Source organism: Danio rerio, chromosome 3 (genome assembly GCF_052040795.2).
Source record: "Danio rerio strain M-AB ecotype USA chromosome 3, GRCz13ab, whole genome shotgun sequence".
NCBI lineage: Eukaryota > Metazoa > Chordata > Actinopteri > Cypriniformes > Danionidae > Danio > Danio rerio.
In genome coordinates this window covers 30635001-30660680 of record NC_141023.1, presented here as the reverse complement: position 1 = coordinate 30660680, position 25680 = coordinate 30635001, and the positions used below count along the sequence as shown (strand labels likewise).

General features: G+C 38.7%; 2 protein-coding genes across 4 annotated transcripts in view; both read left to right on the top strand.

The window, feature by feature from the left end:
* smg1 (SMG1 nonsense mediated mRNA decay associated PI3K related kinase) overlaps nucleotides 1-22105 on the top strand; it is a 41162-nt gene extending 19057 nt beyond the window's left edge. For all 3 annotated transcript variants that reach the window (NM_001080044.2, XM_087243148.1, XM_087243147.1), the window contains 31 exon segments: nucleotides 142-286; nucleotides 380-518; nucleotides 1450-1671; nucleotides 1757-1937; nucleotides 2051-2212; nucleotides 4222-4442; nucleotides 4530-4684; nucleotides 4796-5018; nucleotides 7553-7799; nucleotides 8292-8521; nucleotides 8625-8873; nucleotides 8968-9106; nucleotides 9184-9293; nucleotides 9379-9597; nucleotides 11486-11679; nucleotides 11782-11954; nucleotides 12059-12338; nucleotides 13034-13306; nucleotides 13431-13665; nucleotides 15004-15230; nucleotides 15327-15483; nucleotides 15967-16156; nucleotides 16246-16718; nucleotides 17052-17189; nucleotides 17341-17673; nucleotides 18106-18333; nucleotides 18456-18667; nucleotides 18748-18848; nucleotides 18940-19116; nucleotides 19826-19932; nucleotides 20855-22105. In NM_001080044.2, the coding sequence (NP_001073513.2) occupies nucleotides 142-286; nucleotides 380-518; nucleotides 1450-1671; nucleotides 1757-1937; nucleotides 2051-2212; nucleotides 4222-4442; nucleotides 4530-4684; nucleotides 4796-5018; nucleotides 7553-7799; nucleotides 8292-8521; nucleotides 8625-8873; nucleotides 8968-9106; nucleotides 9184-9293; nucleotides 9379-9597; nucleotides 11486-11679; nucleotides 11782-11954; nucleotides 12059-12338; nucleotides 13034-13306; nucleotides 13431-13665; nucleotides 15004-15230; nucleotides 15327-15483; nucleotides 15967-16156; nucleotides 16246-16718; nucleotides 17052-17189; nucleotides 17341-17673; nucleotides 18106-18333; nucleotides 18456-18667; nucleotides 18748-18848; nucleotides 18940-19116; nucleotides 19826-19932; nucleotides 20855-20932 (6218 nt within the window). In that variant the 3' untranslated portion in view covers nucleotides 20933-22105.
* Nucleotides 22106-24206: 2101 nt separating this feature from the next.
* arl6ip1 (ARL6 interacting reticulophagy regulator 1) overlaps nucleotides 24207-25680 on the top strand; it is a 20834-nt gene continuing 19360 nt past the window's right edge. Inside the window, 2 exon segments of the mRNA NM_201112.1 lie at nucleotides 24207-24366; nucleotides 25236-25369. Coding sequence (NP_957406.1) covers nucleotides 24331-24366; nucleotides 25236-25369 — 170 coding nt within the window. The 5' untranslated portion in view covers nucleotides 24207-24330.

The window sequence follows — 25680 nt, the reverse complement described above, 5'->3', positions numbered from 1 at the left end:
TGTGCAATATGTTAGGACAGTTCATTAAATCATGTTTTTGGTATCATGAAGGGACCAGTATGACAGCAAATAGCAGCTCATTTCATACTGTCACATGTTGTGTAGAATTGCATTTGATAATGAAGGATTGTTTGCCTACAGTTAGCGTTGGTGTCGGGGAGCCAGACTTTGTCCTTGGGCAACTTTACCAGCTCTCAACTACTCAGGCTCCTGAAGTGGCCAAATCTTGGGCTGCTCTTGCCAGCTGGGCCTACAGATGGGGCAGGAAGGTTGTGGACAATGCCAGGTATTTTAAACTGCAAGAAGTGTTAATGCAAGTAAAAAAAAAAATATTGTGCTCATACTGATGGATTTCCTTTTTTATTCTGTATGTTAATAGTCAAGGAGAAGGGGTTCCTCTGCTCCTCGGAGAGAAGAAAGAAATAGAGGAGTTGCTCCCAGCAGGCACCAGCGATGAGGACAAGGAAACCATTTTTGGCATTTTGGGTCAAGCCATGTGTCGCCCAGCAGGAATTCAGGTTATGAAGTTCACAGTTTTTATATACAGTCGCTATGAGACTAGATTACAGGTTTTTATACTGGAGGTAAAGTAAACACTTTTGAACCATGGAAATGTAAGACTGTAAACCAGATTGTTTTTTTTTAAAGCAAACTATTAGTATCATTTAGATTTCTTTATAATATAATTCTAGTATATAATAATATATAATATAATTCTAGTATAATGAATGTTTTGCTCAATTTAATTTAGCCTTGTTAAGTGAATTTTTTTTTTTTTGCTGGTATAGCTATTTAACATTTTTAAATTAGGCAATTTTCTCGTAGATCTTTGCCGTAAGCCTAATTCTAATGTTTTATTTCTGGTGTGTGCAACATGGGGCACAAATTTGAATATTTTTTCAATTTATTTAAAGTAGAGTCAGTTAGTAAATGAAATAAATTACTACAATTTTGAAAATTGACATGACCAAGTTCTAAATACAAGATCAAGATATACAAGAATCAGTCACTCAAGACTTATCCACACATATTAATCGGAAGGAGAAGAGAAACCTATTTTGGACTCTTGTAAGAATTTTTTGAGGATTTTAATCGAATCTATGTTTTTATATTATATTAGATCATTTTATTTAATAAATATTCTAAGGGAAATGTTTAAGACGGTGTCTTCTGGAAATTGAATACCAATGAATTTTGATTGGTATTGTTGGTACCTGTTCAATCATTCATTTTCTTTTCAGCGTCTGTTGAATGTTTGCAAACGCGTGTTTGCTATGATTGTAAATTATGTTTGGAATATGTATTATCAGTTACCATGAGTATAGCCAATGGTGCTAATATGGCATTATAACCTAAATGCCTACATATCTTTATAGATCACAACTAAACAACAATTGTGGACCAAACAGGTTTGGTACAGTGTGTTCATGTGTCATTGTGCTATTGTAGGATGAGGATATGGCTCTGCAGAATGAAGAAGATGATGAGGACGACATGGTAGATGTAATTGGCCGACAGCTGTTGGGTGCCTGTCCCTGGCTTTCAGATGTAGAGGACACTGTGACCGATGGACTCATTGGGGTGTGGAGGAGAGTGGTTGATCGGATCTTCAGCCTCTACCGGGTCTCCTGCAGGGCTTACTTCACTTTCCTCAAACTCAATGCTGGACAGGTCAGTGGTTACCTCATTGAATAATTATTCAACAGATTTCTAAACTATAAATCGATCATGAATTTATTGATGCTTCAATTATTAGGTGCCTATAGATGAAGATGATCCCAAGCTGCTCCTGAACAACCAGAACAGCAAGCAGAGCAGCGATGATGTCATTGTCATGGCAACCCTCCGTCTGCTGCGCTTGTTGGTGAAGCACGCAGGAGAGTTGAGGGAAGGTCTGGAGCACGGTTTGGCATCCACACCTACTGCTCCCTGGAGAGGTAAGAACATTGATATTCATAAGGGTTATAAGCACTTTCCTTTGTGGACATTGTAAACATTATTTACGTCAGTATTCAATGGAATTATTGTATACATGTTTTTCTTTCTCCAGGTATTATCCCTCAGTTATTCTCCAGACTTAATCACCCTGAAGCCTACATCCGCCAGAGCATCTGCAGTCTGCTGTGTAGAGTGGCCCAAGATTCCCCACACCTTATCCTTTATCCTGCCATTGTCGGATCAATCTCTCTTGGTGGAGAGGCTCAGACGGCAGGTATGTATCGCTGGCAAGGCTTAGAACATGTCACCAAAGCATTTTTGCCCAATCAAAAAAAATAAAATTTCAGAAAATTCTGAATTTGGGTTGCTTTTTTAAAGACATTGAGAGACTGAATTGAACTGATTACCTTGTAGATCTATGCATTTTATTAATCTCTTTTAATGTGTTTTTTGTTTTATTTTCTTATTGGGATAACTTTTTTCCTGGCATGTCATTCCATAAAAATGTGAACTTCTGTTCTGCTGTTTAGTCATTATTCACAGGGTTCCCACGTGTCATGGAGTTATTAAAGGTATATTCCAGACATTGAAATTCAGGAAATGAAAAACAATTAGGCCAAGTTGTTTAGCAAAGTCATTTTTATTTATTATTTTAAATTTTACATTCAATTTATCAAAATCAATTTTCTCTGCCTTTTGTCCTCCCACTTGTCAACCAGCAATCACTTAAGTCAAATGCAGTCATCAGGCTGTACCTGTTAAATTACTACATTGTAGGGTTGTCGCAATACCAATTCATGTTACGATACTATACCAGCTGAAGTATCAAGTACCAGGTAGTATTTTGATTACTGTAATTCATAACTCAAATCCATGAAGCAAAGAAAATTGTCAGAAAAACAATATTTTGTTCAAATACAACCGACTTGATTTGAATTAATGGTTCCCTTATTATTGAAAAAAGTATTTGCACGTCACTTCACCTAAAATGTTTATTTAGTAGATAACTGACCAACATAAAATACATTCAAATAAAGATAGTATACCAAATGAAACTTGTTACAAAAAGAGCATTTTTTTTTCCAACCACATTAGACTTCATGATGTAGTCAAAAATTGTTTCAGTGTTTTCTTTATCTATTGTTGTTTTTGTTCAGTCATATTAGGTAAGAATAGAGATTGTTGCAATTGTTCTTGCTACTAAATCATATTGACAGGAGCAAAAATGAACTGATTCAGATTCGAACTGAAGCGTCAGAAAACGTGCAATATGCCACCATAAAAGGTGTGAATTCTACAGTTTGCAACCTTAAAGGCCTCCACAGACTATTCAAATAAAGTAGTCTATTGTTGCACAAACTTGTGAGCATTTTAGTGACTTTTCCACATGTAACATTATATATTTTAGATAGACCATTAATGACGATACTACAGTTTACAAACTACAGTGGCACCGCCAGTATTTTAGAGCCATAGTATCACGATACTTCCTTTATACTTGTAAATGTGCCACCCTACTACATTGTTTGGGGTCTGCTCAGTGCTTTGCACAACAGCTTCCTCTTTTTGTTCATTTTTCACTTTATTTAGCAATGTGGAGGTAAGCTCATTACTTTGAAGGTGTTAGAATTTTTAAGATTAATTGGCCTATGGTTAAATGACTTGGGAAAACAAATGTCAGTAAACAGTCAAACTGCTTGTGCTTCAAACCAATGTGTTCATCGCAGTGCATTAAAATTAATTGGAATCAATCTGGATCTATTAAGTCTTATTGAGTCAGGAAGTATTTAATCTCAATCCATCTCTTTCTTAAAAAATGCTGCATATGTGATGGAAATGCAGTTTGTTAGTCAGTCAAATTATTGTGAAGTCAGGGAATTTGACACTGCTTGGAGTAGGAATGGTTGGTCAGTGTGATGTGTGTTTTGCTCCTCTTTCGTTTGATTGGCTGACAGGAGCTGCATTTTAAGCCTGTAATGTGCCAAACTCAAATCAATGAGCTTGAGAAGAAAGCAAACGTTTTATCACCTTGCACTTCACTTTCTTTTCCTTGCTTTCATGTCTTCTTTCTTTTTCTTCACTGTTTTGTCAAGCAGAACAGTCGATTAGATCGATCTCTCTCTGTTTCTCTCACTGACTCTGCAATGCTGATTCAGTAGACAATTGAAGAACAGGAGCTGGCAGCAGAATTAAACTCTTTGGTGGACACTACTTCCAATCAGCTCTTATTTTAGGGTTTGTATAAAATTTAGCCTCTTGAATTGTGTTTTATTTCTCCCCCAGGTAATAAGCTGCCATCGTCCCTGCCAACCCTGCTGGGGAACATGCAGGGAGAGGGTCTTTGTGGAGGTGAGAGCGAGACAGGCAGTGGGCCGACCTCTCAGGAGAGCAGCCGCGGGGAAGAGATGGTGATGTATTCCAGCGAGGATCAAGCCATGATGCAGGACTGCTACAGCAAGATAGTAGACAAGCTTTCCTCTGCCAACCCTACCATGGTGCTGCAGGTATTGCAGAAATGACTTCACTGTCCTTTATACAAGGCATCTTGTTAAAGGAAATTGTCTAAGTTCTGTTGGTTCTTGTGTGTGCAGGTGCAGATGTTGGTGGGCGAGTTGAGGAGGGTCACACTGCTCTGGGACGAGCTCTGGCTGGGGGTCTTACAGCAGCAGCACATGCACGTCCTGCGCAGGATTCAACAGCTGGAGGACGAGGTGAAGAGAGTTCAGAACAACAACACTCTGCGCAAGTGAGTCACAACCCTGGAATTTGATATAGAACAATTTAGCGAGCGTGATTCATTTAAAAATGATTTAAATTCCCTTTCACTTTTTGCTGTCTTGTGATTGCGGTGGCTTAGGGATGAGAAGGTGGCTATTATGAGAGAGAAGCACTCTGCTCTGATGAAGCCTGTGGTTTTTGCGCTGGATCATGTGCGCAGCATTACGGCTGCTCCAGCAGAGACGCCTCACGAGGAATGGTTTCAGGAGACATATGGAGATGCCATCCACAATGCCCTAGAGAGACTGAGGAGCCCTCTAAATCCAGCCAATCCTGCCAGCAGCTGGGTGCCCTTTAAACAGGTTAGGACAGTGGTGTGCATAACAGCAAAACTGTTGTTTGTGTAGGCTTGCCAGTTTTATGTCTGTCAAATTCGTAACAGCTTTTTCTTCATAAATGTAAATAAGTGTTTATTTTTAGAGTGCCATTTCCTATCCTTTTAACATGGTTTATTTTGGGTTCTGCAGATTAATCCACAGAATTTCTACTAAATATGTTGTATACTGTAAACTTGCATACATACTTTTTTGGTCATATACATAATACCTGTTCATTTCCCTCATTTAAGTATTTTTCCGATCCCATAACTCTAGTTAGTTGTTTGGAAAATATGAACAATTGTTTCAATATATGGTCAACATTAGGGCTACACAATATATCGTTGAGCATTGATATCGCAATGTCTGTATCCACATTAGTCACATCGCAGGATTAGATTGTTTATTAAAGATTAATATATAAATACATAATTAAATATTATTATTAAGGATGCTCGGATCGATTGGCCAAAGATTGGTACCGGCTAATAATCACATTTTATGACTTGATCGGTACTCTTCAGTCTGGCCGATCTCGTAAACTGATCGCAAGTGTTTTTTACAGGTTCACATGCTCCTGGCAGTGCTACAAAATGTGAGGAGATAAATGATGCATAGGGGCGTGAGCGATTGCTTTGCTCCCAACATAGCAGCTAAAATATAGGACTATACAGGCTGCGATCGCTGTTTATACAGTTTATTGGCGTGGCTTGCTTGAGTGATGCTCTCTTTGTTGCAACCATTGTATATCGGTGTTTTGAGCTGTTGTGACACGAGCGAATCACCAGATCGCCCTTATCTAGTGTCTCATCCAACCATATGACCTTTGCCAGAAGCTATGCGAGTCTCCCATATTCATATCGGCTCCGCGAGGCTTGCAAATCATGGTGATGAGAGTGGATGTTAAACAAGAGAACAGATTGCGAGAGGCACATCGATGTTCTCACCAAGCATAACCATTGTTGGGTTAAATGAATAGAGCAGTAAAAATATCCCAAGTACAAATCCCCCTCTCTCATAATGTTACTAAATTGTATTGTCAATAGTTTTTATTATCATTTTTTTATCTGTTATTTTATGTAAAGCTGCTTCTGACCATGACATGTCCACACTAAATGGTTATAAAATACATGTTTAAAAGATTTAATGCAACAATCTTTATTTATTCTCTTAGGCCGAGTTCAGACTGCATGATTTTCAAAGTAGTTGTGTCACAGATGTTTTCACACTGCATGACTATCTGGGCTTGCGTTCTTTTGGTGCTTTGTTTACACTGCAAGATGGATCTGTGACAGGGAGTTTCACACTGCATGACTTAACAATAAGAAGAATCGCTCTGTCCAAATCTCACAACCAAAAACGCGTAGTATATGTTTTGTTATTAACTAAATAATGAGAAAGAAGCCTTTAATAGGGTAGAAAATGTACATATTTGCTAACCTGGGTTTGAGGGGAATTAGCAATTTCTCCTTAACTTTTTTTATTTTTTTGACCTAGTTGTGATATTGCTCAGATGACATGTCAAACAGACGCTAGTGCTCCTGCCAAATTTCTGCTAGTTTTTCCTCCATTTCTTAGGTCCAAATAAACTGAAAATGAGCGCTTTTACCTTCTCCCCCAACCTCCTGCTGGCCTGCAGGTACACACGCTAGTGAATGCTGCTCTCTGTAGGTGATCGCTGATGTTATTTTCTGTCATTTCACACGGCATGATTTGAATCGCCGACAGCTCCAGATATTTAGCACGCCAAATATCTGACGGGCATCGGCGACTCATCTGCAATTCTCTCAGATCGCTTCATTGATAGTTCACATTGTGAGGTTGTCACTCAAATGCACGAGCACCGATTGCCTGTGATTTTCAGGCATTTGTCGGCGAACTCAAAATCTGGGTTAAAATCATGCAGTCTGAACTCGGCATTAGGTAAAGAAAGATCTCCACTTAAGTTTCGTACTTCAAGCTTTATAATGCACAATGCACATTTTCACTTTAAGCATTTGAATCGGTACTCTGTATTGGCCGATCATCATGACAAGGACTCCGTATCGGTTGCAAAAATCTTATACGGTGCATCCCTAATTATTGTTTTTAAACTATTTATACAATGATGACCTGATTTATTTAACTTTTATCTTTTTCTGTTGTATTTAAATGCTTGTAATTTATAATGATTTATGCAAAAGCACCACATGGAAAAATACTTGATCATCCCAATCTATTTAATAAATGAAATCTTTTCAAATAGAGCTGTTCAATTCATCTGGGGAAGTTATATTCATATCACAATGTATATCACAGAAAAACAGAATATCTCACTGTCAGATTTTTTCAATATCATTCAGCTCTAGTGGATTCATTCATTCTCTATATACATTCTCTGTGAAATTGTTTTAATTTTTTACTTCAAATGTCACTTTCATAATGCTGGAATTGCTCATGAGTGTTCTGATGGCATGATGAAGTGCTGATATGCAAGCTCTGGCTTTCATGTTTTGTAATTCTAACTCGTCCTGACACAGATCATGCTGAGTTTACAGCAGAGGGCACAGAAACGAGCCAGTTACCTTCTGCGTCTGGATGAGATCAGCCCACGTCTGACTGCTATGGCTAACACCGAGATGGCTCTGCCGGGAGAGGTGTCTGCTACAGATGCAGTCACCATCCAGAGTGTGGGCAACACCATCACCATTCTGCCAACTAAAACCAAACCCAAGAAGCTCTACTTTTTGGGATCGGATGGGAGAAACTATCCTTATCTGTTCAAAGGTATGAACAAGTTTTAAACATGGTGAAGCACATCCCCCTCATCTCAATCCAAACACAAAAAAGAAAACCTCTATTTGGAGTTCATTCCACCTAAATTTCTTTAAGGGATAGTTCTGCAATCATTTACTCACCCTTCTCCTGTTCAAACATATTTGAGTTTTTCTAATTTAACACAAGATATTTTAAAAACTGCCGATTGCTTGGACCCAATGAGAACTATAATATTTTTCCCTACAATGGAGGTCAATGGATCCCTTTAACCAGCATTTCTTAATCTCATCTTTTGTGTTCTAACCAAAGAAAGCAACTCCTAAATGTTTAAAACTACATGAGGAAGAGTGAATAATGAGATTATTTTCTTTTTTGGGTAAACTATCCCTTTGACACATCATAAGATGATTGATTGAAATAACAATAATATGAACATTTGATCATTTTAATTTTTGGGTTAACTATCTCTTTTAATACATGCCATGTATTCCTGTGTTGTAGGATTGGAGGATCTGCATTTGGATGAGAGGATCATGCAGTTCTTGTCTATCGTCAACACCATGTTCACTAAAGTGAATCAGCAGGAGAGCCCGAGGTTTCAAGCCCGTCATTATTCTGTCACACCTCTGGGTACCAGATCTGGCCTCATCCAGTGGGTGGATGGAGCCACTCCACTGTTTGGCCTGTACAAACGTTGGCAGCAGCGTGAAGCTGTGGTCCAAGCCCAGAAGGTGAGACTGAGAATTAACACTCAGCGCTTGTACTTGACTGTCTTTTATAAATATTTATGCTTAAAGATAATTGCAACCAAATGTATTCTGTTCTTGAATTTAGGCACAGGACTCCTTCCAGCAGCCTCAGAATCTTCCCATGGTCCCACGGCCCAGTGAGCTTTACTACAGTAAAATCAGTCCTGCCTTAAAGGCTGTCGGTCTCAGTTTGGATGTGTCACGTCGTGATTGGCCGTTAAGTGTTATGAGAGATGTTCTAAGAGAGCTGATGGAAGCCACGCCCCCTAACCTCTTGGCAAAGGAGCTCTGGTGTTCCTGCACCACTCCTAGTGAGTGGTGGAGCGTCACTCAGGTAAGAGGAACCACTGCTCATGTTCTAGTCATGCTTGACACATTGTAATTCAAAATACATTATGCTTTAATTAACCCACTCATGATATGTTTAGACTTACGCCAGATCCACCGCTGTGATGTCAATGGTGGGATACATTATTGGCTTGGGGGATCGTCACCTTGACAACGTGCTGATTGACATGACGACTGGCGAGGTGGTGCACATTGACTATAACGTCTGTTTTGAGAAGGGTGAGTGCTTTTTCACTTGAAAGCAAATCTAAGCAGTTTATTGGCATGGATGATTCATAACTTGATTAATCTGACAGGAAAAAGCTTGAGAGTGCCTGAGAAAGTTCCTTTTCGCATGACCCACAACATCGAGACTGCTCTGGGGGTCACAGGAGTTGAGGGAATCTTTAGACTGTCCTGTGAACAGGTGAGAGTGTGTGAATTTTTCAATTTTGATTGTCTAATTTTTGAAAGCCCATACATGATTTCAATGGTGTTTTTGTCTTTTTCAGGTGGTCCAGATAATGCGGCGTGGGAGAGAGACCCTCTTGACTCTTCTAGAGGCCTTTGTCTATGACCCATTGGTGGACTGGACAGCAGGCGGTGAGGTGGGCTTTGCAGGTGCTGTGTATGGAGGAGGTGGTCAGCAGGCTGAGAACAAGCAGAGCAAGAGAGAGATGGAGAGAGACATCACACGTAGCCTTTTCTCCTCCCGTGTGGCTGAAATTAAGGTGAGAATTTTGTCTGAATAATAGCAAAATATATCAGTTGCAGTTATTAATGATGCTTTCAGCTAATTTGAAAAGTAATTAATTTCTTAAATATTAAAGGCTGTGCAATTTGGGGAAGATATCTAACTGCGTTTTTTTTTCTCTCTCTATTTTTCTCTAAACAGATATTGCGATTTCGACTTGTGATTTAATGTTGTAGTCAAGTTTCAGCTTCAATATTCTTTATCACAGTTTTTACTGCTAAAATGTGAGTGTTAGTTAAAAAAAAGAAACTGAAAAGATATTAACTACAACTTTTTTTCAAATTTGTTTATAAATATTCAGAAATGAAACACTATTTTTTCTCTAGATTAAACAGTAGTGAGTTATGGCATTAGTTATATCCTGGTGCCTTCGTCATGTTTTTTTTATAAGGTGTAACAGCTGCAAACATAAATTGTACTTTGCTGTTGCTTGCTACTAGATTGAGTGTCACTGGCACTGACTTTGACTTTTTAGCAACACACCCTCATATAGCTTTTGTGGTGCTATTTTTAGGTGCTGGTTGCATTTCCTCATGCAGAGGCAACATTTCTGCGACAGCTCTTACAAATTATCGATTTTTGTTTGATGTCTGATTTTGAAACCAAAATATTCCCATATTACAGATGTCCTGTTTTTCTTTGATTATTAATTTCTCTATTAATGCTTCTGAAGTGGCAGACACCATCGTCCTACGTGTCTGCACTTTCCTTTTTGTTTTTATTGTGGGCGTTCCACAAAGTTTGGTTGTGCAATTCTGATTGAAAGTGTGCTCGCTCAATTGGCTATAAGACTGTCACACAAAGATGGCAGTCACACATTTGCTTTGAGTGGGGGAAATTATATAGTATCTATATAATATATATTTCATATCACAACCTCTGGCGATTTGGCTAATCACAATGTTTCAAATCGGGGTTGTTATAAGATTTTTTTTTTTCATCGAACAGCCCTATTGTCCATCACCAAACTGTCCCAGGATTAAATATCAGGTTGTGGTCAGTTTGCGAATTATACATGAACTATTCACGTGGTCAAATTATTATTTTTTTTATCTAATACATATGCATGCCCCGGTAAACCAAATTCATATATTTAATTCAGTCATATTTCCCAGAGATGGGTGGCGGCTTGAAGGGCATCCGCTGCGTACAAAAACTAGCTGGATAAGTTGGCGGTTTATTCCGCTGTGGTGACCCCGGATTAATAAAGGGACTAGGCCGACGAGAAAATGAATGAATGAATGAATAATTCAGTCATATCTCATTTACATATCAAACTTTTTTTCAGTGATCGGATATTTTTAATGATTTTATTCTGGTCTATTGGCTAATTCAACTATTTTTGAAAAAGCAAATTTCGCAGAACTTTGAAGTGTTTGTATTTCTGCACCAATGAATGGATAATGAAAGATCTCAAGATATACACTAAGATTAATATGACTTTACATTTTGGTTAAACTGTCTGTATAACACTTACAGAGTCCATTGATAGCCTAGATCTGCCTGTTTCAGATCACCAATTGAATATTTATTCATAAATATTTATGTATGCGTTTATGTCTTTTGACATTCTTCAGAGGGGATGAACCATTTTTTCGGGTCAGCGAACCACTCTGTAATTACACCCTGGTTATAACTATTTATGGACCATTTAGTATAATCAGCTTACTACTTAATAAATTTATATATGATTCTCAATACATTTTAACAAGACATCAAAACATTTTTTAAAGCGATCTGTTTCTTTCCAAAATATAAACAAATTTTCGTGCAAATGAACTTCCCGATTCATTTGAAAAAAAAAAAATATTTTGACATGACCCTGCATAGCTTGACTAACTTACACATTTCTTTCCATATCTTAGGTGAACTGGTTCAAAAACCGTGATGAAATGACTGGAGTGTTGCCACAGCTGGAGGAGGCAGTGGATGAGTACCTCAACCTGCAGGAGCAGCTCACACAAGTGGAGAAGGTGCAGGGCAAGCTGTTGGAGGAGTTGGAGTTCCTGGAGGGAGCAGACACCAGAGCAGACCATCCCATCCACTCCCTGGAGCACAGGTCAGCAGATGAGCAGCTCCTCACCCTTATAGCTTCGTCATTAAACAGTAGTGTAGATTTTGATGGGACTGATCCTTTTTAAATCATTCATATCTTTCACAGATACTCAGAACACACGCAGCTGCAGTCCAGACAGAGAACTGTGCAGGATGCCATTCAAGGGAAGTTGTCAGATCTGGATCAATGGATCTCTCAGTATCAAGCTGCCTTTGCCAGTTTAGAAGCCACACAGCTTGCCAGCCTCCTCCAGGAGATCAGTAGCCCTATTGATTTGGGTACAGGAATATTTCTGACTTCTTTTATGAAATGTTCAATTTGTATTTGAGATGTAGTTGGTATATTTGTAAACTTCCAATCATGTGTGTTTGTGAACCTGCAGGTCCGCCCAGTTATGTACCAGCAACGTCGTTCTTGCAGAATGCAGGTCAGGCACATCTGATCAGCCAGTGTGAAGCGCTGGAGGCTGAAGTGAGTGCTCTGTTACAGCAGAGGCGCTCTCAGCTGCGAGGTTGTCTTGAGCACCTGCACAGTTATGCCACCGTGGCCCTGCTGTACCCACGTGCCGTGCTGCACAGACACAGAGCTCACACATGGAAACAGTGGATGGAGGAGCTGGTGTGTGACATGACGGTCGATCACTGCCAGACTATTTATCACCAGTAAGTCCAGCTAATATTTGTGTGTTCATTTTAATATCGATTAATACACATGCTGGATACTTGTTGACTGTTTTTCTTAGTACTTGGTAATTGCTCAGCTTATTGAGCAATTTAAGAATGAGTTATTTTCATTTTAATTAGCTCACTTTTTTCTTTTTCTTAAGTTTGGGATTGGTAAGACTTTTTTTATTGGCAGATTAGTCACATGATCCTTTGCAGATTGACTTAGTATTAAAAAATAGAATCTAAAATTGAAAAAAGGGGGTAATTAGTGTTAAAATTCTGTTAGTATTGCAGTAGAAATTGTCTGTAGGTTTTTCCTTTATTTTTATTCTAATAACAGCTGTTGCTAAAGGAGCATTACTTATCAATATTGAAAGTTATGATTCTTATTTTTGGAAACTTTGAACATTGTTGTTTGACTTGTATATTTGCTTTTTTGGCATTTGAGTATTTAAATTGATCAGAAAATACAGTAATGATAGCAAATGTTTGTATTTTCTTTGCTGGAAAAAAAAGCGTAAATTCTATATTTGCAGAAAAATGTAATGATCCTAAATCTTTGTGCATTTTGTTTCTCAAATTTGTCAATTTTATTTTACTTATTTTTTAAAATGAGGATCACAAAGGCTTTCTTTGACTTCTCTATGACCTACTACTAATCAAATATATTTATAAACGCATTATTTTTTTAGATACGAAATGCAGTTTGCACCCCAGCCCCCACCTGCCACGTGTCAGTTCCTCTCCAGCATCGAGATGGCGCTGCAGCACCATGCAGCAGAAACCAACACTCGTCTGCTGCGGCAGGTGGAGCGTCTGAAGGCAGAGGGCGCCAGTGTACCCGTGTGTGAGGAGCAGCTGCAGGAGATCGAGCGCTGCATCAAAGTCTTCCTGCACGAGGACGCTGAGCTTGGCTCCTTCAGCCTGGCTGGCATCATCGTCTCTGCCCTCTGTTCTCTCACCAGGTCTGAGTCTTTGATTATAAAAAAAACTAAAAATAAATAAAAGTATTTTGAAACCTCAATTGTTTCTTGTATAGCCTACGGAGTCAGGAGATTATGAAGGCTTCAGTGTTTGTTTGCTCTTCAGGCGTAATTTGGTGATGGAGGGAGCTGCGGCCAGTGCTGGCGAGCAGCTGGTGGAGCTGACGTCTCGTGATGGAGCCTGGTTCCTAGAGGAGCTCTGCAGCATGAGTGGAAACATTACATGTCTTGTGCAGCTGTTGCAGCAGTGCCAGCTTCTGTCACATGACCTGGACATCCCTAGTCCTGCAGAAACTTCGCAAGTTGTCTACCTGACCAATGGTGTTTACACCTGTCTTCAGGTAATGATTTGTTTTTAAGTTGCCGTTAAAAGGGGTGCTGGGATTGATTTGACTCCCTATTGTGATAAATCAGTGAAATGGCTTCTTAAACAAAAACTGTTCAAACTCAGGTCTACTGTCCTGGAGAGTCTTCTCTGTGGTAGTTTCTGATATTTCCATAAGATCTTTATTAGCTGGTACAGGTGTGTTTAAAATAGAGTAGTTAAATATTATAATATTGGACACCACTGCAAAAGTGAGATATTATAAAACGTTATTTTATTTACTTTTTATTTAAAAATTATTTGTGCCAGATATAAATAGTACATTTATGTTGCAAGGAACATCATTCTTAAACAATTGTTACCAACCTTGATGGAAATATGTCTAAGATTTTGAATAATTATTGAGAGAAACAAAAGAATAAACTAATGGTAAAGGTTGCAAGAGAAACATAGAACAACAAATTTAGCACAACAAAAGATTTATTGCTCCCACAAACCATACATTTACAATTTGTACAAACAATAATAATAAATTTAAATAACCAAGACAAACGGCAGGGGAAACTGAAAGTTATGCTAGAAAATCAAAGAAAGAAATATACCAAAAAATATCCCCATAATCTCCTCCCAATCCTCTAAATAAGAAAATAAAAATATGAAAAGACACAGTCTTCAGCACAGATGTGCCCTGAACTTACTCTAGCTAAAAAACAAAAATACAAATTAGCGAACTTCGCTAAACTACTTTGAACATCAATAATCCTGAGAGCAAGGTATGCTAGTCATGACTTACTATGCTGTTCCAGGTCTCTCTTGTCTGCAAGTCATCACAAGTTTTGAATGGAGCTATAGCAGGCTAAAATGTGCAAGACCAAGACATCTGTCTTGAACTCAGATATTTCAAACAATAGAACTTTAACAACAGATCGTTCCAACGCATCTCACTCAAAGTCAGCAATAGTATCAAGCTCAAACATACGGGCACCACAAAACAGACAACACGCTAAAATGTCAAACAACAGCAGCTGATCTCTTCCCGTTGCCGCTTCCGGTTTAATGATCTCTGCTCTGATCATGATTGGCAGAGAGAATATGCATCATCACAGGGTGATTGATTGGCAGTCCTCTCAGCCAATAGTGTTTTGAATGTTGGAGGTTCCTAAATGTGAAAGTGACAGGTGAGGGAGAAAAAGAGCAAGAACATACACACTCAATTCAGTGTACAGTTCGTAACAACGATAAATAAACAAATGTTCTATTATAAAATAAGAATTGTCAGTTTGTCTGTCTTAATGATTTGTGACCTTCTTTTTATGTATTTATTTATTTTTTGACTTTTTTCTATGAATTGTAGGAGCTGAACACAAACTTCCGTCAGATCATCTTCCCAGAGGCTCTGCGCTGCATGCTGAAAGGTGAAAACACTTTAGAGACCATGTTAGCAGAGCTGGATGCGCTTATCGATCAGTGTGCAGATGGGGTTTCACTGCAGGGGCTTGGAGAGATTTTGATGGCACACATTCGGAACGCCTCCATGGGTCTGGAAGAGGATCCAGATGACCACTATCTGGACGTTACCAGGTAATATAGAAAATATAAATATTTTTCTTGGAAGTGCTTTGGCTCTTTTACTTTTTTCAAATTTAACAGTATTTTATTGGTGTGTTCTTGTGTCAGGGTTTTGCGAGCCCAGTACTCTGAGCTGATTCAGCCCCGCAGCATGGAGAGCTCAGTGCAGGAAACGCCAAAGATGAGCGCTGGTCAGATGTTGCTGGTAGCTTTTGATGGCATGTTTGCCCAGTTGGAGACAGCTTTTGGTCTTCTCATTGACAAGGTAAAAATATATATAAATAGCTAAAAGGATGACTCTAAATAATGCAAATAAACCCCAAGTGACTCCAAATGACTCCAAATAAACCCCAAGTGATTTGAACTTATGTAATTGTCAGAACAGCCCATTAAATGCCATAAAATAATCACATTTCTTGCTTGTTTAAATTACAGTAGTGCCATTACAGTAGTAATACATTTTTTTTATTTTTATATTATCAAATTATTTTACAAAGTAATGTATGCTATATATTATACTATATAATATTTACTATATGATATTTTATCATAGTTATTGCTATTGTTTTGATTGTTTTTTATAATGAATGAATGACTAAACAAGTGCGTTTTAGTGTTAAATTAAAGCTCTTGTTGAGTAACAGGGTGGTGTTAGTTTTACTTTTATATGATTTATGATGTATATAATTTTCTATTGTGTTTGTTTATGTCCTTAGTCATGATTAAATAAATCTGTTCTCTACTTCAGCTGAACTCTATGGATGTCCCTGCTGCCTGGAGAAAAGTGGATGTGATCCGGGAGTCGAGAGCCACACAGGCTCATTTCTTTGATAATGTCCAGACCAGGCAGGTCTTGGAGGAGATTTTCTTCTTGAAGAGACTCCAGACCATCCGAGACTTCTTCCGTCTATGTGGTTCATTTGCACAGACACTATCTGGTAAACATTTGGTGGATTTTTTTTTTTTTTCTGCTCAAACATTTGCTTGGTATATTTTGATGAGACAACCTCCTTACTTTTCCCACCAGGCACATGCCCTACACCCACTGATGACCCTCCGCCATCTAATGGCCCTGTTCCCATAGTAAAGCCCTTGTATCGAGGCTCCACGGTGGTGAGCGAGGACCAGATGACGCGGCCCATCAAAGCCTTTACAGCAGACTTTGTAAGGCAGATGCTGATGGGGCTCCCCACCCAGGCTCTGGGTCTAGCCATCTGCAGCTCTCTCAGTGCCCTGGGCATGGATCTTATTGCTCAAGTGGAGGCCAAGGACTTTGGAGCTGAGGGAAAAGTCTCTCTGGATGACCTGTGCAAGAAAGCTGTAGAGCAGGGGGTGCAGGCAGGACGCCTGTCCCAGCTGCTACTCAACAGGGCCACCGTGCTGGCCAGTTCCTATGACACTGCCTGGAAAAAACTTGACCTGGTCCGACGTCTGGAGGTCAGCATTGAAGCCTGTAAGGTCAGCCTGCAGAGGAATCAGCTTCACATCGCCATGTTCCAGGTATGTATGGGTGCTGCTCCATTCACAAAAGCATTGTGGCTCACAAAAAATCTCAACAATTTTTCTGGTTAACTTTTTCTATTTTCTAATTTTTGCATTAAAATGTAGAATTCTGTCCTAAGTGCTCAGAATATCCTGTTTCTGTCTCAGAATTCACTAGTTTTCTATTCCTGCTGTTAATTTGTCTTGGATGTTAGGAAATTAATTTATTGTATTTTTTACTTTATTTGTTTAGTTTGATTGATTGTATTTTTCTCTTTTATTCTGAAACCATTGAAAAAAATAAACATTGTGACGTTGGTTGTGTGTAACCTTCTGATTATTTCTTATCAGTGGCAACATGAGGACATTCTTGGTGCGAGGACGCAGCCCATGACAGTCAGTCCTCCACCACGTTCCATCATCCTCAGCAACATGAAAAAGAAGCTCTACAAACTCAGTCAGGATGACGCTTCAATAGGAAGTGTCCAGGTTAAAGCCTTTGTTCATTTTGGTGGTTTTTCAACCTTATTGAAATGAATAATTATTCTTATTCTTATAAGATTTTTTTATAAGTGTTTTTTTTTTCTTTCTTTTTTAAAAATAAATAAATTCAAACAACAGTGTTGGGTTTGTGTTACAGGAGAAGTTGGCCAGTCTTGAAGGCAGTATAGAGCAGAGGCTGAAATGGGCCGGTGGTGCAAATCCTGCACTCGCTCCAGTGCTGCAGGACTTTGAGGCCACTATAGCAGAACGCCGTGCCTTGGTGATAAAGGAGAGTCAGCGTGCCAACCAGGTCACTTTCCTCTGCAGTACCATTCTCAACTTTGAAGGTCTGCGCACCCGCGCACCCGAAGCTTTGAACATGGATGCTGCCCTTTTTGAGCTTGTGAAACGATGCCAGGCCGCCTGCTCCTACGCTGCCCAGTTCAATACCTCTGTTTCCTCGCTAGAACTACAGCTGCTGCATAGACTGGTGGGTACTGCAGTCCAAAAAATTCAATTTAATGTAGAATATACATGTTTTGGTACTTCCTGTATTTTTACTACAGTAACTATCTAACACTTGCTTCACTCTAATCTTTAAAATCACTGGTTTAATAACACAATTTCTTGAAAAAAAAATATATATTTATCTTGCTATGTTGTGTAACCTGAATTCACTTGAAAAATGTCTGATTTTAGTTTGTCCATTTATTTTGAATAATTAGATTAGATATTTAGAAAGTGTTATTTTAGGGGCATCCTTACAACTTTATCTTGCTAAAGTTTCACTTTAAAGTATATTTGAAATTGACTTTGAAACGGTCAGTGTTTCTCTATTTGGAGGTTTTTAAGTTTAGACTAATTTTAAGCATTCTAAAGTAATTTGCTGTTTAATTTGCACACTGGATTGTGTCTTTTGCAGAGTCCTGCCATGGATATGTCCATTGGTGGTCCTGAGTGGCTGGTGAATGCACAGAATCACCTGACCCAAGAGATGTCCAGTCAGAGAGCCATGCAGGAGGAAAGAGAGCAGCAGCTGGAGAGCGTGACTGAGACCCTGCAGCTGCTGGTGGACTCCATTAAAGGCACCCTGTCCAATCACAACCGCCAGCTCGCTGACGTTAAACACTTACTGCGAGCAATGGCAAAGGTATTTAATATTCAGATGCATCATGTGATGTGATGTACAGCCAAAAACCACTGACATTATGTGGTTTTAATATAGGGTTGTAGTGTGTAGGATCTGATGGTAGGTGTTTTTCTGTTTGGCAGGATGAAGAGAATGCCCTTGCAGAAGGAGAGGAAGTGACTTATGATGGGAGTGTGCGTCAGTTCCTTTCTGAATACAAGGCATGGCAGGATAATGTGCAGATAGTGCTGTTCACAGTAGTGCAGGCTACAGGGCAACCACGCAGTCAAGAGCAGATCGAGCTGCTGCAGGAGATTCCCGCCACCTTGAAGGAGCTTAAGGTTCAGAGCCACAGGTGAGCACTTTTGCTAGACGAAGCGCAAAAGTCTGAGTTGATTTGAAGGTAGAAATTCTTACATTTGCTTTTTTCTTTAGCATCTACAATGGATTGGTGGGCTTTGCCTCTCCCCTTGTGACAGAGAGAGGAAGTGACTGTATTAGTCCCACTTCCACAGTCCAGACCAGCTTTGCCGCTGGTTAGTTTGTTGTTGTTGATTTGCTTCTATAATTGTTATTGATTAATTTACTGTTTAGCTTAGCCTGAACTAAAACTGTGTTTTACTACAGCAGTGCGCTGCAGTGGGGTGAAGACACAGCCTGACAGTATGTCTCAGAATGCACGCAAAGCTCTTCCTCGAAACTTTGGGACCCCGGCGGACACTCCTCCCAGCACACTGATGATCAACAGCAAAGGACTGGCCCCTAGCCCCAAAAGAGCCGTGCGAGATCCCAAAACTGGGAGAGGTTAGTCATAATGCAAATACCTGGATCTTGTGAGAAAAATCTGCAGTTATTTTAACCAACGGATTATCATTATGTTTCATATGCCAATCTAGGGACAATCTAAGACTCTGTTTACACTAGTGCATTTTATTTTTAAAACACTTTAGGATGAAAACACTGCTTGTTGACACTGGCGTTTTTACTACATTTCAGAAAAACTGAAGAATTATGTCCATACTAAACAGCCTAAAATGCATAATATGGAACCATTCACACACTCACTGGGCACATGAATATTTTGCCTGTATCTGAATTTTCAGTTTACTGGTTGTGTAATGGTCATATGAGAGGGGCTTGATGAAATGGGGTACAATATGCATTAGTCCAGAAGACCAGTCAGAGTGATTGTGGATAGTCATGCCTCTGTTTTCAAAAGTACTGTACTGAAATGAGATAATGTCAATTTCCAAACTAAAACTCTGTTTTCTGTGTTTTCAAAAGGCTGTTATCACAGGTCAAAAATTAGTTTGGGCATCAGTTTAAACATAACACAACTAGTTTTAAAACTAAAACGCATGGATTTGTTGGCAGATAACGATTACTTCTACATGACACTAATGTCTTGGATGACAAATATCTTGTTTACTTTCTATTGACTTGAACTTTTGTAAGATCAATTAATGTTAGCATTTAAGCATTTTTTTAATGTAAGCATTTTTATTTCTTTCAGCTGTGCAAGAGAGAAATTCATATGCTGTTAGTGTGTGGAAAAGGGTGAAGGCCAAACTGGAGGGGAGAGATGTGGATCCTAACAGGAGAATGAGTGTCACTGAGCAGGTTAGGACTCTACCTTTACATCTACAGCTTTTTCACTGCTCTCGTCTCAAATTTTTTTTTAAATGTCCTGATTCACTTGGCATTGAAACTGTTAGTTGTGTTTTTCTACATATGATTGTACAATGTGAAAAGAAACAAAACGAGACTGAATTCTTCCGTTACACACTCAAGCAATCCTCTGCTTTAAAGACGCATTTCTGACACCTGTATTGACCGGTAATGGACAACGTAGCTGCGTGTACGACTGAGCATCTTGTCTTTTTTTTCTTTTCTTTTTTTTGTCTCATCCTGGGTCAGACAGAATCTACGGACATTTTTTGTTTTTTCTGTGCAGAAGTTTGTGTAAAAAAAAAATAAAATAAAAATCGGGATATGCAGAATCATTTTGAATGTAGAGGAGCTGAAAACTTACATTATATGATCATTTTTTTTTCAATTTTATAAGGTACAATTTAAATCCAATTAGAACCTCTTGTTTGCTAAAGAAATTAATATATCTACTACAAAAAGACAGTATTTATTTACAAGCTTTATTGTACACATCTAAACATCTGCATATTGCTCGATAACATTACTTCAATATATAAACTGAATAAATTTAATGAATTTACACACATTTACACAAGTAAACAATTTCGAAGGAATTTTGTGGATGCAGATTTTGTGTGGGGTCATGTCTTGTGAATTCATCCAGTTTTTAGCTTGTTTAGAGGTCTTTGTTAATTTATTTGCAAGTTAACGAGCCATCTTTCAGAGGTTTTGGTCGTCTGGTTTACACCAATATTCAGATGGCAGAGTTCACACTATTGCAGTTAAACCATGCTAATGACATACAACGCTCCAGGATTTTTATTGAATCCAAACCCAACACCTGAAAGTGTGAACCCTTTCTTAATGCTAATGCCATCTCGCTCTCCTCCAGGTGGATTATGTCATCAAAGAGGCAACAAACGTGGACAACCTGGCACAGTTGTACGAGGGATGGACGGCATGGGTGTGAACGGGATCCTTGTAGATCACTTTGGTCCAGCGAGGGTAGAAATCCACCGAAATCCACTGGGTCTGGGGCAATGGAGCCACAGAGCACCATGCAGGAAAGGGCCACCCCTAGAGACCCTCCCTCGGGCCCACACCGGATCCCCGTAGCTCTGCTACACCCGGCGATCCGGTAAACTCAACGAAATGGGTCTGCATCTGTCTCCCGAGATGTGTGGGAGCTCACCAAGATGGGGAGGCGGGGTGGGGGGGAATAAGGCACATGGCTTGAACTACCCCCCCCCAACGACCCCCTGTATCAACAACAACAAATAATAAACGTATGTCAACTTTCAAAACACATAGGGAAACTATGCAGGAGACAGTTTATCCACTCTTAGAGCAGAAGTCTGCTGTAATTAGCGAGTTTCTGGACTATGTGTGTTTCGGGAGTGGAAGGAAAAGGCGATCCGGTCTTGTTCTAGCCTTTTTGGATGGCTCTGGGTCAGGCGTGACTTGCGGTTTAACTGTCTCCTGCTGGAGCGGGTGATGAGGAGGAGGAGGGCGGCTGTGTGACCAGAAGACTCAAAGGACTCCATTCAAAGCAAGAAGGCCTTTGGCAGACCTTTAGAGTTCATTCTTAACCACAAAAACAAAAGAGACCTTTCCCCACTCTAGTATATATAGAAAACACCTTCACTAGTGTACTGCACCGATTTCACAATTAAAAGGCTAATCGGCTTTGGGAACATTCACTGTCATGTGTTTCTGAATGTTTGGCACAATGGATGATGTGCTTGGAGTTGGTAAGTGCTCAGTCTGAGGTCTCTTTCATTTGATCTTTGTGTATGACCCAGGCTCAATGTGATGAGATGTGCGGAAACAAAATCAGTTTCTAAATGCTTTTTTTCTTAGTATGCATCTCTGACCTTGTTTTGTGTATTTGTAGACGATTCTTTCTCCCTTTCCTTCTTTACTATGAATTTAGCCTAGATTGCTCCTTTTTTTGACTTGCCTGTGGAACTGTATCATCGTTGATACATGTCCCCGTTGAAGCTTGCGTTTTACTGATCTTGACCTAGTTTTACATTTTTAGTGGGAGAATTAAGTAACGGAATAGTGATGTGGTGATGGTTATTGTTGTGTCTTAATGGTTTTACTCCATTTTGTTGGTTGAATAAAATTATAACTAAGCTTCTTTGGTCTTCATAATCTTTTATTACACAAGGATGCATTTACTGTCACATTTGATAAGTTTAAAGGTGTTTCGTATTTTAAAAACTTTTTAAAGAACACTTAATGTTTCTTGTGCTTCAAATCAACATGTTAGAATGATTTCTGCTGCAAGTTATGGAAGGGAATCTAATCCTCAAGTATCATGCTTAAGAGAAAAACTTAAGGTGCTCTATGCACTGAAGAATAGAGTAATACTGAAAAATTGTAAATGAAAATAATTCATTAGCATATTACAGTTGTTTATATATATATATATATATATATATATATATATATATATATATATATATATATATATATATATATATATATATATATATATATATATATATATATATCACAGTATTACTGTTCTTTGATTACATAAATGCAGCCTTGGTGAGAATATGAGATTTAAAGGGCAAACCTTTGTTCAGTCAGCTGTTGGAAAACTATTATAGGGCTGTGCATTTTGGGGGAAATATCTAATATATATTTAATAATATTATATATATTTTATGTTATTAGATTTGTGATGTAATTTTCAAGCTTCAGCTCAATTATGTGTTGTAGCTTCTTACTGCTAAAATGCAGTGAGTGTTAGTTTAAAAAAAGAAACTTATCGGTATTAACTTGCTGTCTGCGCTGATGGTGTAGTGCAGGGGTGCTCAATCCTGTTCCTGGAGATCTACCTTCCTTCAGATTTTAGTTGCTACCCATATTAAACACACCTGGAGCATTTAATTAGGACCTGAACACCACTTGATAATTACAGGCAGGTGTGTTTGATATGGGTAGCAACTGAAATCTGCAGGAAGGTAGATCTCCAGGAACAGGATTGAGCACCCCTGGTGTAGTGGATAGAGTGTCGACACGCACTCCAGTGCGCTCAGTGAGAGTTTGTTTCCTGCCTCAAGTCCTGTGCCGATCCTTACCCTCTCTCTGCTCCCCTCGCTTTCCTGTCAGTACTCTCTACTGTCCTATCCATTTAAGGTGAAAACCGCTAAAAAAAATTTAATAAATACATTTTAAAAGAAAAGAGAGATTAGCTTAAACATTTATTCAATTTGATTTTTAAATATTCAGAAATGAAACACAAATTTTTCTCTACAGTTAACAGTAAACAAAATGACCTTACGTTTCTGTAAACAAGAAATCATATTAAGGAGATAGTGTAGCTTACTATAAAATCTAAAATTAATAATACATCTAAAAATACAGAACACTCGGCAAACTAACATGGCTGAAACAACTCTGAAATTATACTTTGATGTTGCTTGCTTCTGGATCAAGTGTTACTGGCAATACCTTCAGTTGACTTTAACAAAAGACTCATCACTCAATTGTGCTCATTTAATTGCCTGGTTAGACTATCACACACATACGGCAGTCACACATTTGCTCTGGGCAGGAAAAATAAAATAATACAAATATATTTTGTCAGCTCATCGCAATGGTTCAAATTACGATTTGATTTAAATTAGTCGCACAGACCTACTGTATTGTATGTTCATTGATGATCAGTACTAAAAATTGCATTTACTCGTTTACCAAAACTAATATTTAGCTTCGTTTCGAGGACATCCCTGTTGCCTTATGTTTTTACTTTCAGACAATGTCACATGAAGTCTGAATTTGTGCTTTTTCAATCATATCACCCTACAGTAAGAAATAAGACAGTTTTGCCTAATTTGTACGAAATGCAATGTCTTAACATAAACTAGCTCCAAGCTGCTTTATTTTTTGTTATATTTTCAATCCTTTAATGGATTGTTTTAAAATTAGACAGAAATTGCTTAAACTGATGATTTTCACTGTCAATTGTTACACATTTCAGGTCTTTCTTTGAACACCGTTTGTGAAGAATTCGATACTTGTATAAATTCCGAGGCTCAGCTGGTTGAACCACTTTCCCGAATTTTCATAGCCAGTCTTAAGCCAATCGTTTGTTTTGGTTCAATTTGGAATGTCCACAACCATTGCAGAGCCCCTGGGATCGAAGAAAGGCTGGCTTGGCCTTCCCTCTGATCCATCTCATCTATTTTTGAACGTGAACTACATTTCCCATGAGTCCTTGTATTCCGAGTTTCAGATAAAAACATCCTGAAAATAACGGTCGCTTGACAGACTGCCGCAGTGGAGGGGGGAGACGCGTTCATATAATCGTGCTCCGAGGAACCTAAACTCTCAAGTAACATCTAATAAACCATGGCTGAGGGCGACAATAAAAGTGCAAATCTGTTGGTAAGTGTCAAGTTAATGTTTCTACCTATAAGCATTTCACTTGCTATCGACGTATTTCATCTTGTACCGACGTCTTTAGCAATGCTAAGTACACGAGCTTCAGCTGTTGCTATCTTAACCTAATTTTAAAGTCATTAAAAAGAATACGTTATGTATCATAAATATCAATCTTTCCCATTTGAAAATGTTACTTATACGTGTGAATTTAGAGAATAGAAAGTAGAAACGCCACAGATATGAACTGCGTGGTAAGATGTTAGCAAGCTAACGTTAACGCGCTGCTAACAACACGGATTACTATGAAGCATCTCGCTAACGTAAATGGCTTTCCCACACACATTTTTGGTTAGTTGTCATAGTTGATACATTGTTGTACCTTTTTAAAACAAATATCAGTAGGCTGTAGCGTTATTTTAAGATGATATGAGTTTTGTTAGAGACATTCGATAATCTATCACGTTAGATTAAGTTTAATAGTAAAGAAAGATGTATAGTTGTCTTGAGGAGTATGGTTTATCTCGATAAAGATAAAGGTTTAACCTCCTTTATAGGTGATATACAGCGCAAAGTTGGAGGAAGTAAATGGGCTGAACCTAAATGTGGCCTGTTAGTTTGAACAAAAGATTCCGCAGTTGCCACATGCTCTCCTCTTTTAGCTTTAATACATCACATTTACTTTCCTATGCATTTCTTATTAGTTACTATTTTGTCCTGGTGTCTTTTAAAATTCCTGTCATGCCAGCAGGATATGCCCATCCCAACAGTTAATGGCACTCCCCATTTTACCACAATCCCTGATAATGCCATGTCATCTGACTTGAGAGAGCCGATTGTATTGACACTGATACTGACCCAGAGCATTTCTCTAGGCTCAAGAGACGAGTCAGTTGGAAGAGCAACTGCAGGGATGGGGAGAGGTCATCCTAGCTGGAGATCAGATCCTGCGCTGGGAGAAGCCATGGTTCCCTGGTGCATTAGTGAGCGTTACTACAATCCTCTTCACGTGAGTCTGCTGTTCATAGTGTACATTAGTGCCACTTCTTGACTGGAGGCCTAATCTTTGACTTCAGTTAATCAGATGAGGTCACATGCTAAAAGCCTTGAAAGTGTTTAATGTTTTTTACCGTTATTGCTTGTTTGCTTGTGCCTTAATGCATTTTAAATGAACTTCTTATTTCTCCCGTGGTATATAGTGCAGTCTTTCTTGTTTTCAGAATGACATCATAATTACCAGTGTAATTGGTGCTTTCATTACACTATTTAATAGCTATTTATTTTTTAAATGTCAGTTTTGGTGTAATTGAACAACTGTTT